General features: G+C 39.3%; 1 protein-coding gene across 3 annotated transcripts in view; it reads right to left on the reverse strand.

The window, feature by feature from the left end:
- The window catches only part of NPHP3 (nephrocystin 3), a 46,798-nt gene that overhangs the window by 2,660 nt on the left and 28,924 nt on the right, over window positions 1–15,214 (reverse strand). For 2 of the 3 annotated variants that reach the window (XM_043969247.1, XM_043969246.1), the window contains exons 18-25: window positions 13,949–14,043; window positions 12,936–13,058; window positions 10,549–10,738; window positions 9,945–10,186; window positions 8,942–9,017; window positions 7,753–7,880; window positions 3,458–3,698; window positions 865–990 (exon numbers count right to left, since the gene is read on the reverse strand). In XM_043969247.1, the coding sequence (XP_043825182.1) occupies window positions 865–990; window positions 3,458–3,698; window positions 7,753–7,880; window positions 8,942–9,017; window positions 9,945–10,186; window positions 10,549–10,738; window positions 12,936–13,058; window positions 13,949–14,043 (1,221 nt within the window). The remainder of the gene's footprint in view (window positions 1–864; window positions 991–3,457; window positions 3,699–7,752; window positions 7,881–8,941; window positions 9,018–9,944; window positions 10,187–10,548; window positions 10,739–12,935; window positions 13,059–13,948; window positions 14,044–15,214) is intronic. The other variant, XM_043969248.1, reaches the window with a different exon arrangement.

The following is a 15,214-nucleotide window of genomic DNA, read 5'->3' on the forward strand; positions in this document are numbered from 1 at the left end:
GATCACAGAGAGTTGGACACTGCTGAAATGACTCAACAACAAGCAGAAGGTAGCATTAGTGTATTACAGTGAAGAGAAAAGAGGACTAGACTTGAAGTCAGAAGTTCTGGGTTTGGCTCCAGTATCTTTCTGGATCCAGGCTCTCATGTGCCTTTAATGACTCTGAGCCTCAGTTTCCTGGTGTGTAAAATGAGAATGCTATTACTTGTACAAGTGCCTGCTCTCTCAGGATTATTGTAGGAATCAAATGAAATAAAGCGTGTGAGGCTTTTTAAGCAAGAAAGTGTTACGTAAGTTACTACTACTATAATTATTTTGAAAGGCCATTAAACTAAAAGGTTTCTTACTGCTATTTTTTCAAATTCGGGGAAGGTACACTTTATTGTGAGGGGCTGGGGAGGCAATCAGAGTTAATTGACTTGCCCAGGGTCACACAGCTAGAAAGTGTCTGAGGCCCAATTTGAACTTAGGTCCTCCTGACTCTAGGGCCATGCTTGATCCACTGAACCATGTGGCTGCTCCTCTTAATGCTATTCCAAAGGACATATCAAGAAACTGTAGTTCTCTTCAAATTATTTAGACTTTAAAGTGACTCTGCTTAAGTAAAATTTCTTTTAAATGTACTCTATCAGATTGGAAAGGCTTAAGGTAAACAGCTCACAGCTGCCATATTTAAGGATCAAATGAGCTGAGTTTGAAGAGACTTGCCAAAAGGAGATTGTTGACCAGATGATGAGGTTTTTTTGGCTTTAGCAGCTCATGGGTCGCATCAGAGGAGAGCACATACACTGAGGGCAGCATGGATCTTTTGACATACACTACAAAAGAGGGGATCTATAGAAGCTAAAAAGTCATGGAGCTTACCATTTGGCTATAAAGAACCGCGAGGTTCACCAAGGCAGTAGCGACGCTAGGATGTTTTGGACCAAAAGATTTCTGACGTATTTCTACAGCCAATTCATACAACGGCACGGCCTTGTCAAGTTTCCCCTATAAAATAAGAAATATCAAGGAAGTAAATTACATTATGTAATGAAAAATCTGCTTTTTTTAAAAAGGAAGGACATTATAGGGGAAAAAAACAGCACACCATTAGTTCCTGGCTCACTGCCCAAGGTTAATTATGCACATTTAATAAATTTACTAATTTCCCTCAACCACTTTTTTTTTTTTTTTGCTTTTTTGATGAAGCAATTGGAGTTAAGTGACTTGCCCACGGTCACATAGCTAGTAAATGTCAAGTGTCTGAGGCCACATTTGAACTCCTGAATCCAAGGCCAGCATTCTATCTACTGCGCCACCTAGCTGCCCCAACCACTTTCAACATTTCATTCATTTCTTAGTTCAACAAACATTTATTAAACACCTATACCATGTGTAAACCAACATACTGCATGTATGCTAAAGAGATAAAGATAAAATCCAAAATGGTTCCTGTCTTAAGAACTTGCATCCTACTGCCTATCCCCTATTCCAGGGATAAATGAGACTGGGTGAGGGGGATGAGAGATGATTTTTAAAAAAAAATTAATTCTAGGCTTACAACACCTCACATGCTTGGCATATAGTAGAGTGGTATGATACCAAGGTCATTTGACAATTCCAAGGATTTGCTGGCATGTTCTTGAATATGCTGGTGCTTAGTGCAAATATAAGTTGGGAAACTGGACAGTGTTAAGTCCTACATAAAAGGAAACGCTGTAAATACTCATTATAATGTAGTTATGGATAAGCGTGTTGTCTCAAGCTGAAAGAATATAGGATATTGGCCTGAGTTAACTATACTGGATGTGCAAACATGATTCATTCTCAACTTTCCTTAATTGAATAGATATCACTTAGAGAAATGCCTAACTGTGAAGAACTCAACTATTTATTTTACTTAATTCTTTACTAGTAGAATTCATTCTGGTTTCTTTCTTGTTTATATATTTGAGTGTCAAAGTGTTTCTCACAAGTTGGAAGAGTACGCCACCTGACAAAGAAATCCCTTTTGGCATTCATTTGATATATTTAAATATAAGCCCTACAAAAGAAGGGTAGTTTCAGCCAACTGTTATTTAAATGGCAAATCAAGATCATGTGTATGATTCTGACAAAAGAACAAAATTAACTTTCATTCAGATAAGTGACAGGTGAAAACTATATCCACGAAATGAAATTGAGTTGAGAGTGGTCACGGGAATGAAATATGTGAATTTTCCACTAAAATCCCTCTCTCTCCTTCCTCCTCCATCTCAGCATCAGCTTGGTGCAGGGTAGGTTCCATGCCCTCATCTTTCAGTCATGGGCTATGATAGCAGCTGCAGGATGTGCTACCTGGGGTTCTGTGTTCTAGCACCGCGTATGTACCGAAAATGCTCAAGCAATAGAAGGGGCCTCTTAGACCCTACCTTTATGGGCCTGTAGCAACTGGGCATTTTACAATGTGTGTATTGGGGGCAGCTAGGTGGCGCAGTGGATAAAGCACTGGCCCTGGATTCAGGAGGACCTGAGTTCAAATCTGACCTCAGACACTCGACACTTACTAGCTCTGTGACCTTGGGCAAGTCACTTAACACTCACTGCCCTGCAAAAAACAACAACAACAACAAAAATATATGATGTGTGTGGCTGGCCCTGCTCCGATGCCTGCTTTGGATGCAGAGTCACCCGGTTTTTTCTCATTTTATGTCACTAGGAGGCAGGTCCTCCCCCAAGCCACAAAGGCCTCAAGTACAAGTGCAGGGACAGATTAGGTGTTGTCGGAGGATGGGCTCATCAGCGGACTGGCTGCCCTCTGATCTACTATAACTCTCAGAGAACATCAAGTAAGTCACAGACAGGTGGTGGGAAATCTATAGTCACGTCATTCCATACTGATCTGGATTACAGCTAAAGAAGAGTCACTTCAGAATTGTAATTATATAATTTAGATATATTATATCGTATAATATTCTATTCTATTCAATATAATTTAAAAGTGGGGCCATGGCCTAAAATCACCATGCTGGCAAAAATGCTGACATTTATAACACACTTTGTAAAAACTTCTGTTGTAAATTGTGAATCGTTAGGGGCCTCTTACATCTCATCTAATTAAAGACGGGGCCTCCTACATCCGTCTAAATCTTCATCTTACAAATGAGGAAACTGAAGCCCAGAAAGAATAAGTGTTTTGCCCAAGGTTGCACAGATGGTCAATGGCAAAGCTGGATTCCCAGGCCAATGGGCTTTCCCCTAAGTCTGCTGCCCTTACCTATGTCATAATTTTATGAGGGCTCAAATCACAAATGCACTTTCGTTTATCCCTCTACTTGACAGAATTGAAAGTCATTGTGATGTAACAGCCCAAAGAAAAGTTATTTATCAAAGAGAAGCAAAATCATTTATGTGAAAGTACTGGGGTTTTAAATGGAATATCCTGAAACACAAAACGTAAGCAGACAAAGCAAGCATGACTAAAACGAACACAGACCACTTTCTTGTACAGGATTGCAAGATGCTTCCCTGTGTAGGCCAGGGAAGGGTGGTCAGGGGCCAACGCTCGCCTCCTAATGTCCAGGGCTCGTTCATAGAGTTCCTCTGCCTCTGCATACTGCTTCTTCTCATTGTAGAGAGCGGCCAGATTGTTCAGAGACTGGGCACAGTCAGGGTGGTCTGGTCCTAAGACTCGCTCCCTCATTTCCAAAGAGCGCTTCAGAAACAGATCAGCAGCCCTGTGAACAGGAACAACCCAAAGTGTCTTTAAGGCAATGAGTGGGGTCTGTAAAATTAAGCACTTCCAAGGCAACACCTATTTGGGCGAAATGAAGTGGATCATTGAGCAAATATCTGTATATTTTAACACAGTAAATAGACAGCTTAGAAAACTTAGACCAACATCCTATCCTGCCCTCCTATAAAAAACAACAACAACAACAAAACCCAAACCCAAAATAATTGTTTTCCTAAAAGCAAATTTGGGGACATTAATTACCCAAACAATGGCCTCAATGTTCCATTTCATAAGCTAATGTGACATATATAAGCTTTGCATAATATTTTATAATGAATGATTTTGAAACAAAAGTTCTTTCAAAATCATGTCCCGGGGCAGCTAGGTGGCGCAGTGGATAGAGCACTGGCCCTGGAGTCAGGAGGACCTGAGTTCAAATCCGGCCTCAGACACTTAACACTTACTAGCTGTATGACCATGGGCAAGTCACTTAACCCCAATTGCCTCAGCAAAAAAAAAAAAAAAAAAATCATGTCCCTCCTTTGGGAGACAGTTAAAAACAATCCAAGTTCAACATTCCCCAAATATCTAATTGCTAATGGATCTTAATACAGTGGCCTAAATGTTTGTAATATTTTTCTGAAATCCGAAGGTTTCAATGAGTTAATTTTTTTCTACAGTACAAATAAAAGTCCCAATACAAACCACCCTCTTGACAAATACACTACAAGGAAGAAAAGACAGCCATACAAATTTGCTTGTTATTAATTACTAATTTTATGTTAATCCCAAGGGATTTTTGTTGGTCATAATTTCAGAGAGTAGAATTTTCCATCTAAATTCATGTTTCATGAATACATTTGACATATTTCCAATAGTTTATTTGATTCACCAGCCAATATCATACTCATTAGGAGAGTGGGAAAGCTGTTATTTGGGCTAACATTTTTCTAAAGAATGTGACTAGCTAAAGGTAGAAGGTGACCACAGCGACTCATTAAAAGCCCTTAAGGCATAGGAAAGACTGGGTCAGTATTGGAAGGAAGAATAAAAGCCTTATGGATGAAATCATAGATGTATCAGGTATTTAAGTATTTTTCTAAGTATACTCATCCTTTCCCCCCTTTCCTTATCCTTCACCACATCCACTGATATCCTTAAAAGGACTGAAGTCTTTATTTTGTTAAGCACTATGTATTCAGACTATTACTGAATACTGAAGGTGTGTGGGGGGAACAAGACATTTGTTATTTAGTTCAGGTGTGTCAACTCTTCAGGACTCAATGGACCGCTTGCTGCACAGCAGGCTCTTCTATCCTCCACTATTTCCCAGTCTGTCCAAGCTCATGTTTGTTGCTTCCATGACACTCTTCATCTCATCCTCCATCATCTCTTCCATTTACCTTCAATCTTTCCCAACATCAGGGTCTTTTCCATGAGTCCTGTCTTATTATGTGGCCAAAGTATTTAAGATTCAGCTTCCAATATTTGACCTTCCAGGGAATAGTCTCAATCAATTTCGTTAAGTATTGACTGATTTGATCTCCTTGCTGTCCAAGGGACTCTCAAAAGTCTCCCATACCACAATTCAAAAGCACTGATTCTGGAGTACTCAGCTTTCCTTATAGTCCAACTCTCATAGCTATACGTTGCTACTGGAAAAACCATATCATTGACTACGTGGACCTTTGTCACCACACTGATATTTCTGCTTTTTAGTATGCTGTCCAGATTTGCCATAACTTTCCTTCCAAGGAAATTTCATGGCTGCAGCCACTGTCTGCAGTGATCTTTGAGCCCAAGAATATAAAATCTGACACTGTTTCCATTTCTTCTCCCTCTATTTGCCAGGAAGTGATGGAACTAGTTGCCAAGATCTTAGTTTTTTTTGATGTTAAGCTTCAAGTCAGCTTTTGCACTTTCCTCTTTCACCCTCATCACGAGGCTTCTTAATTTTTCACTTTCTGCCATCAGAGTGGTATTATCTGCATATTTGAGATTGTTGATAATTCTCCTGGCAACCTTAATTCTGGCTTTTGATTAATCCAAAGGAATGTAGTCAATGAAGCAGAAGTAGATGCTTTTCTGGAACTCATTTGCTTTCTTGGTAATACAGTGCATGTTAGCAATTTGGTCTCTAGTTCTTCTACCTCTTCAAAAACCAGCCACCCCTTCTGGCAATTCTCAGTTCATATAATGCTGAAGCCTAGCTTGTAGAATCTTAAGTATAACCTTGCTGGCATGTGAAATGAGCTCAACTGTTCTATAACTTGAACATTCCTCGACATTGCCCTTCTTTAGGACGGGGATGTAAACTGATCTTTTCTGATCAGTGGCCATATTGGCATATTAAGTACAGCACTTTAACAACATCATCTTTTAGCTGGAATTCCATCAACTCCACTAGCCTGATTGTTAGCAATACTTCCCAAGGGTCACTTGACTTCATTATCTAGGATGTCTGGCTCTAAATCAGTAACCACTCAACCATAGTTATTAGTGATGGTCAAATCTTTCTTGTATAGTTCTTCTGTATATTCTTTTTTTTTTTAAGGGGCAATGGGGGTTAAGTGACTTGCCCAGGGTCACACAGCTAGTAAGTGTTAAGTGTCTGAGGCCAGATTTGAACTCAGGTACTCCTGAATCCAGGGCCGGTGCTTTATCCACTGCGCCACCTAGCCGCCCCCTCTTCTATATATTCTTGCCAACTCTTGTTTTTTTTTTTTCTTTCTTTATTTTTTCCCATTACATGTAAAGATAGTTCTCAACTTTTGTTTATACAAGCTTTCCAATTTTAGATTAGGTTATATATATACACATAATATACAACTTTTGTTTATACAAGCTTTCCAATTTTAGATTAGGTTATATATATACACATAATAACATTAATCCTATTTCTGCATTAGTCATGTTATAAGAGAAAAATCAGAGCAATGATGAAAAACCTCAAAATAGAAAAAACAACAGCACCAAAAACAAAAGAAATAGTATGGTTCAATCAGCATCTATACTCCACAGTTCTTTCTTTCTTTTTTTTTCTTGGATTTGGAGATCCTCTTCTATCATGAGTTCCCTGGAACTCTTCTGTACCATTGCATTGGTGAGAAGAATATAGTCCATCACAGTAGGTCAACACTCAATGTTGATGATACTGTGTACAATGTTCTTCTGGTTCTGCTCATCTCGCTCATCATCAGCCCATGCAAGACCCTCCAGGTTTCTCTGAACTCCTCCTGCTCATCATTTCTTACAGCACAATAGTATTCCATTACATTCACATACCACGACTTGTCCAGCCATTCCCCAATGGATGCTTGCCAACTCTTCTTAATCTCTTTTGCTTCTGTTAAGTTTCTACCATTTTTGTCTTTACTCATGCCAATTTTTACATAAAACATTCCTTTGATGTTTCTAATTTTCTTGAAGAGATCTTTTGTCTTTCCCATTCTATCGTTCTCTTTTATTTTTTTGCATCGCTCATTTAAGAAAACCTTCTTATCCCTCCTTGCAGTTCTCTGGAATTCTGCATTCAGTTGGGTATATCTTTCCTTTTCTCCTTTCCCTTTTGCTTTCCTTCTTTCTTCAGCTATTTGTAAAGCCCTATCAGACAGCCATTCTGCTTTCTTGATCTTCTTTTTCTTCGGGATGTTTTTTGTTGCTGCTTCCTGTACAAATGTGTGCACTTCTGTCCATGGTTCTTCAGGCACTCTGTCTGCCAGATCTAATCCTATAAATCTATTCATTGCCTCCACTTCATATGCATAAAGGATGTTGTGTAGGTCAGACCTATATGGTCTGATGATTTCCTTACTTCAATTTAAGTCTGAATTCTGCAATAAGAAACTCACGATCTGAGACACAGTCAGTTTGAGGTCATGTTTTAACTGACTTTACAGAGCTTCTCCTCCTGTCAAATTATATAAGGAATCCAACACTGAATTAAACAGCCTTCTAGTGGGGATATGAGGAATTCCTTTATGTATTATTACATGCTTACCAGAAGCTAAAGCACAGGTTATCTTTACTGATTTTTCAGTCAATGCATTACTTACTCAAGATTATTTTGTAGATAATACAGAACACCCAGCTCATTGAGGGTTCGAGCATTATCTGGTGTGTCTTTGCCTAATGTAAGTTCTTCTAATTGTAGGGCCCGTCGACGCAGGAGGGCAAATCCATACTAAAGCACAAAGAAAAAATCAATTTGTCATCAGTTTATATTGAAGCAATACATAGTTTATTAATCATGCTTTCTTTTTTCTTCAAAGGCAACTGCCATTATTTAAGTCATGACTAATTTAAAATTATTATTCATTAAAATCATACCATGTCCAAGTTTTTTTTCATCACTCATATGCCAAACTTCATTAAAAATGCTTGTGGGGAAGCAGATGGTGGTGGTTCAGAAAACGATTTGTCGGCATAACTTGTGTTTCATTTTATTTTTAAATGAGCAGAATTGCAATTATAAGGCTGGCTTCCTGACTGCCCTTTCAGGATTTTTACTTTTTTTTTTTTAAGTCTGAACTTAACCAATACCATAAAAGACAGCACAATTTAAAAACAAGCAGAAGTATAAAGCAACTCACTAAGTCATCATTGAACATCCCCACTTCTTAGTTAAAATCAGACATAGATTATTTTAAACCATGACAAATGAGAAGGACTTTGAGGTTTCATGGAGCCTATTTCTTACAACCTTTTAAGGTAAAGACAGTGCAAGTATTATCATTATTATTACTACTATTACTACTACTAGTAGTAGTAGTATTTCCATAAGAGAGAAATGAAAACTGGGGCTCATATGAAAATACTATGGCTAATTAAAAAAAAAACCTAGTTCACAAATTTTTTAAAAATTGTGTTTGTATAGAATAATTTTTTTCTTGCTTCCTTGTAACTTAAAATGCCAAGATCTTGATCAGACTTTTGTTTAAGGGGACCCTGTTTCTATTATCCCTCCTGAATATTCTTCAGAGTCACATTCTAGCTCAAAACCCCAAAGGGTTTCATAGCTCTCCTTTCTTGATCGAGCAACTTGCCCCTCACCAAAAGTAAAGATTCAGATGAGGGACACTGTTAAACTGGAAAGGCCTTAACTAACACTTCAAGAATGCAAAAAATCAAGTCCCTCACTTTGTGAAAGGAAAAAGTCTACGATGCTCTCTATATGAAATTCAGAATTCTAAATCCTTCTTTGAGTTTCAAATACATAACAAAACAAAACCTGTATTTCTTTACCAAATTGCCTTTTCTTCTTGCAACCTTCTGTCGGATTTTAAAGGACTTTTTCCTTAGATGCTCAGCTTGTTCATATCTAAGAAAGCAATGTCAAAGAAAAATAAGCTAAAAGGTAGAAGCATATGTTCAAACATTACTTTGTTAAAAAGGAAATATTTTAAAATACACATATGAAGAAATATTTTTGGTTACCATGTAATGCAGCGCTTTCATCTAATGAAAATTCTTGTGAAATTTAATGCTGCTAAAACCAAAAGTGTCTCATGTCATAAAACTGAAACCTGGCTTGACAATAATGTCTCAGAAAAAACAAAAAGGATTTAATTTATAGACTAGGACTAGCCTCTTAAGGTCTTGGGGATTTAGGTTTTTGTTTTGTGGGGTGGAGGAGAAAAGGGAAGTGTTTTTGTATTCCCAGTTTCTAGAACATAGGGATGCTTAATAAATATTTCCTGAATTAGTCATGCTAGGGATCTTCAATTTTGTCTGATTCAACTCTCCTACATCAGAGATAAGGAGCAGGAGGCACTGACTTGCCTGACTGAATAGTGGTAGAATCAGGGTTAGAACCCAGGTCTCCCATCCCCCAGTCTAGGGCATCGTGATAATCCTATTCATATCACCCAAGTGGGTTATAATCACTAGGTCCAGGTTGACTTGGTCAGTCACCCCTGCGGATACTGTAGCATTTTGAACTGGGTCAGAAATTTGCTCTCCAGTCTATCTTCAGGCAAAATGAAAGCTTTAATTTGCAGCACTAATTAGTTACCTGCTGAACACAGTGTGGTTCTTGTTCAATACGGTCACTCCATGTAAATTCATCCTAAGAAACTCTACTTACTTAAACACACTGTCTACACAAGTTATGAAAATCAAGAAACACACACTGACCACTTAAGTCCTCCTCACCCCTTCTCACTCCCCACCATGAGGTTACTTATTAAAACACAAATTAGCCCAACCTCCACCCCTGACATGACAAGACCACGAACTTCACTCTTACTTGTTTTGTTTCTGATACAAGGTTGCAAGTGCATCAAGTTCCCGGGCAATAAGAGGATGCTCAGAACCGTAAGCATTCTCTAGGATTTCCAGGGCTTGTTTATAAAGCTGCTCAGCATTGCCAAATTTTTTCCACTGCACATAAACACTTGCCAGCTGATGGAGGGACTGGGCCACTCGAGGATGATCTGGATCCAGGGCTGTTTCTCGGATTTCTAAGGACCTCTGCAAGGGAACAATAGCCTACCCCACCCCGTCCCCCCCAAAGAAATAAAATTCAAACTGAGAACTCTTAGGGACTTTCTTTCTTTCTTTCTTTTTATTTTTTTGGTGAGGCAATTGGGGTTAAGTGACTTGCCCAGGGTCACACAACTAGTAAGTGTCAAGTGTCTGAGGCCAGACTTGAACTCAGGTCCTCCTGAATCCAGGGCCGGTGCTCTATCTACTGTGCCACCTAGCTGCCCCTGGGACTTGCTTTCTAATGAACTATTTATTTCACACTAAAGGAGGATCAAGAAAAGCTCGAACAGAGGAAAGGGAAAGGACTCTCCACTTAGTCACAACATGAAAACACCACATTTCTGAGGAATCTCTGAGGCTCTTACCTGACTGAGAAGGCCCAGGTCCTTGAGAAACTGCCCCAGGGTTTCATAGAGATCAGCTAAAGACATCATGCTCTCTTCCCCTTCACAGTTCTTCTCATACTGCTTCAAGGAGTCAAAATATTCAGCGGCCATGGATCCCTTATCTCTCCCAACGAGCTGCCAATAGCTCAGCAACTCAGCAAAGTGTCCCCTGTTTTAACATAATCATTTACTGAGAAGCCACAAACATTCGCACACAGACACACAGTGGCTTGAGAACAAAATTCATACCACGCCAAAGGGCGATTGTGTCTGAGATTTCACTTTTTCCCGTTATTACATGACATACAGAAGCTTTTCCTGTATATCTACCCACTTCACTGTAATTCAGCGGGTGCTTTGTACTCAATGGTAAATGTGGAAGAACTGTTGCTATGAAAACTACCAAGTCCATGCTTTGTTTAAAAATGAAAGCCAAAACAAGTAGATGACAATTAAAAGCATTTCCATGAAGAGCTACAGCCCCTTGACTAGTCAAATGCAGATATGTTTAGAGGAGGATCATGTAATGACACCAACACATTAAGTTGACAGCCAACATCTAGGCAGTCAAGGTCCAGGATCACTCTGTGGTTTTTTGTTTGTTTGTTTGTTTGTTTGCCAGGGCAATGAGGGTTAAGTGACTTGCCCAGGGTCACACAGCTAGCAAGTGTCAAGTGTCTGAGGCCGGATTTGAACTCAGGTCCTCCTGAATCCAGGACCAGTGCTTTATCCACTGCATCACCTAGCTGCCCCCAGGATCACTCATTATGTAACTAATGGGAAAAAGAACAGTGTGGACTAATAAAGCTGAGAAAAATGATGGGCTCTAAATGGGCTCCTAGTCTACATTTTTTATCGCCAAGCTGCAAGACAAAAGAAAACATGTTTCTTCTGCTGATGATAGGGGACTTGCCATTCTCCAATGGAGAATGCATGAAAATACAGGAAGGGAAAAAAAATCCATTAGATTAGTGGCCATAAGGAAGTAAAAAGTTAACCTCAAGAAAGGTCACTAGGGAGGAAAAAAGAATTCAAATCTAAACATTTGGATTTGTAAGGATGGGAACAAAATTCTAATATTCACAGAGTCACAAGTTGTAATGTCAGTATTGTAGTCTATATTAAAAACAAGCATGGCACGAAATACAACAGACATAACACAGACCCTCTCATTGTACTCATCATTAATCAGCCTTGATTTAGAGCATGGTACCTGGTCTCAAAAACTGAAATCTGCAACACAGGAAGGAAGGAAAGGAAGGATATAAACTTTTATTAAATCCTTCCTTTATGCCAGACACTGTATTAAGTGCTTACAAATATTAACTCATTCGATCCTCACCACAGTCCTAGGAGGTAGATGCTGTTATTATCCCCATTTTTCAGCAACAGAGGTTAGAAGACTTACCCAGGGTCACACAGCTAGTAAGTGCCTGGGGCTGGATTTGAACTGAGGTCTTCTTGACTCCCAGTCCAGTGTTCTAGCCACTGTCCCACCTACACACTTCCAGACACAGGATTAGAGCTAGCAAGGACTGTGAAATCTTGTCCTTTCATCTAGTCCAGGGCTTCTTAACCTGGGGTCTGGATATTTGTTTGTTAAAAAAAAAAATTGGAGAACTGTATTTCAATATAATTGGTTTCCTCTGCAAGCCAATATAATTTATTTCATGCATTTAAAAAATTCTTTTGAGAAGAGTTCCAGAGGCTTCATCCAGCTCTGAGGGGCAGTGACTCCCAAAATGTTAAATCCTGTTCTAGTCTGACACCCTCATTTTGTAGAGGAAACGGTGGCCCAGAGAGTGGATGAGACTTGGGTCACATGGACATAAATTTGAGAGCTGGGGTTTTAACTCTATGCACAGAGAACATGGCAATAAGAAGTGGCCTCCCCTGGGGCTGTGCTGAGATGTGGAGGAATATCAACCTCTTCTCATCCTAACCCTATGACATTAGGAACCTATTTTTCTCTCCTCCTTATTCTTCCTTTTGGGAAAACCTGGCCATATTCAAGTTCTCTACAGGCAGTGGACAGAGTGCCAGTCCTGGGGTCAGGAAGACTCATCTTCTTGAGTTCAAATCCAACCTCAGACACTGTCTAGCTGTGTGACCCCGGGCAAGTCACTTAACCTGTTTTGCCTCAGTTTCCTCATATGTCAAATGAGCTGGAAAAGGAAATGGCAAATCTCTCCAGTATCTTTGCCAAGAAAATGGGGTCACAAAGAATCAGACATGACTGAAAATGGCTGAACAACAACAACATTTTCTATAAATCTGAATGATACTGATTTTTAAAATGCCTTGGTTTTTAAAAGTCTATTTTAAATCCAAACTAACCAACCCATTGAGATCTGCTCTCTTCTTACCTTTTATAAAGATTCTGAGACACGAAGAGGTTGAGCAGACATTCGTGCAACTTCTGTTTGTTGCCCTGTTGTTGGAAAAGCCAAGGGAGCTCATCTGCACACCTCCAGGTCACTCGGGCTTTACTAATGAAAAGAGGGGGAAGAGACTTGATGAGACTCAATGAAATAATTACACAATGAATTTGGTGGCCCCCCAATGCAGTGGTGGGGGGAGTAGGACGATGATGAAGTCATGGATTTTTGAGGCATTAAAGGCAGCCGATTACTGTGGTTGCTTTGGTCTTTGACACAGGGGCCATTAGGTTCAGGTTCCTGGTGTTGTCTTGGTTACTAGCCAAGATAGAGTCAGGGCATGATTCTTTTTTTTTTTTTTTTTTTTGCAGGGCAATGAGGGTTAAGTGACTTGTCTAGGGTCACACAGCAAGTAAGTTTCAAGTGTCTGAACCAGATTTGAACTCAGGTCCTCTTGAATCCAGGGCTGGTGTTTTATCCACTGCACCACCTAGCTACCCCCATACTGAGACTTTAAAAAATATGATTGCTTCATTTGTAAAATGAGGGAATTGGCCTACATGGTCTCTGAAATCTCTTCAAGCTTTGGATCTAAGAACGTTTCATTTTTATCCATATGGTAAATTCCTGGCACAGAAATCTTCATTACCAAGCTGTATCAGCAACTCATAAGAAATTTAAAGTCTCTGAAAACTTCCTGGGGCATAGTTAAGTTATGCCCAAGGTCACACAGCCAGGACACATCAGGAGCAGACATGAAGAGAGGTCTTCAGGACTTCAAAGGTGGGCTGTAACTTCTACGGCACACCTCCTCTCCTCAAAAAGAAAACTTATATTTGGAGTCTCATATACTTTTGGCATTTGGGGGGTAAGGAGGGGATTTCAATTTATTTGCCACTAACAAGTTCTTAAAGTAGAAAACCACATGAAGAGAAAATAGTGTTGTTACTCACAGTTCACAAGTGAAAATAGAGAAGGACCAAATTGAAGATCTGAAATACCTTAGTTGCGAGGTGAAGTATTCTATTAACTTTTCTCTATATGTAGAAATAGCTTGACTTTCTTCCATGTATTCTAATCTCACTGTTTCCCAAGCCTAGGAAAACATTAATAAATCTTAGCATTTTATTAAGTGATACATTGCATATATGTTGTCTTCCTTATTAGACTGTAAGCTCCCTGAAGGTAGACACTGTGTTTTGCCCCTTTTTGCACCCCCAGTGCTTAGCACAGTGCCTGGTATATAGTAGGCACTTAATAAATATTTATTGATTACTTTATTATTAGACACATCTATCATGGGGATTTTCTTTGAATGAATTATAATTCCAAATCTATCACTGTATATAGAACTATAGAAAAAAAAGGCATGATGAAGCTGTGGGGGGTTTGTTTTTTAGTGAGTACTATATTTAGTGCAATAGTGACATTTGATAAAATACCTCTATTTCAGCATTTCTTTTTAGGAAAAGAAAGGATTAATCCAAACGTTAATTTATGTATGAAAGATCTCAGATATATGGGAAGTAAGGTGACATAATAGAGAGACAACAGGCAATGTCCCATGCAACTCTTGAGTTAGGAATGAGTTACCAACTACATTAGCGGAGGGAATTTCCACATTGGGAGCTCCCCACCTCAGTGGAATCATAGGCACAGTGCTGGAGATGCATGAAAAATACCAAGTCAAATATGAAACTGAAAATAACAGAGGAAGCAAAGCTGGCAAATGAGACTGAGTAGATTAACAAACAAAAAATAGGAAAACAATTCAAAAACACATTCCTACTCACAGAAATTGAATGATATTAAACTTGGGAATATATTTACTTTTTTATACAAATAAAAGTTGATAAAATAAAACAGGATTTTGATAGCATCGGGTTCCTTTTCAAATTTCTTCAAATGATAATGGTATCTTTTAATTTACTATTTCTAAATTGCAGCCTTCATCACGTCGCCACCCTCTGTTCATCCTCACAGGGCACAATCATTTGATGGCATCTTTGCTGCCTACTGCAAACTTTCTACTCTTTAGCCTGGCATTCAAGGCCCAGTACCTGCCTTTCCTAGCCTTAGGGAGCTCCATGTTGTCCTGCCTGTATAGCTTGATTTCCACTGTTCCCTCTCACTGGAATGATCTGTCCTTTCAGTTGGGCACAGCTAAACCCTACCCACCCAGCGAGGACTGGATCAAAGGCTACCTCCTCTACAAAGCCTTCCCTGTTCTCCCTCCACAGAGATCTGCCAATAGGAAGTAATCTCTC

This window comes from Dromiciops gliroides, chromosome 5 (genome assembly GCF_019393635.1).
Source record: "Dromiciops gliroides isolate mDroGli1 chromosome 5, mDroGli1.pri, whole genome shotgun sequence".
NCBI classification, from domain to species: domain Eukaryota; kingdom Metazoa; phylum Chordata; class Mammalia; order Microbiotheria; family Microbiotheriidae; genus Dromiciops; species Dromiciops gliroides.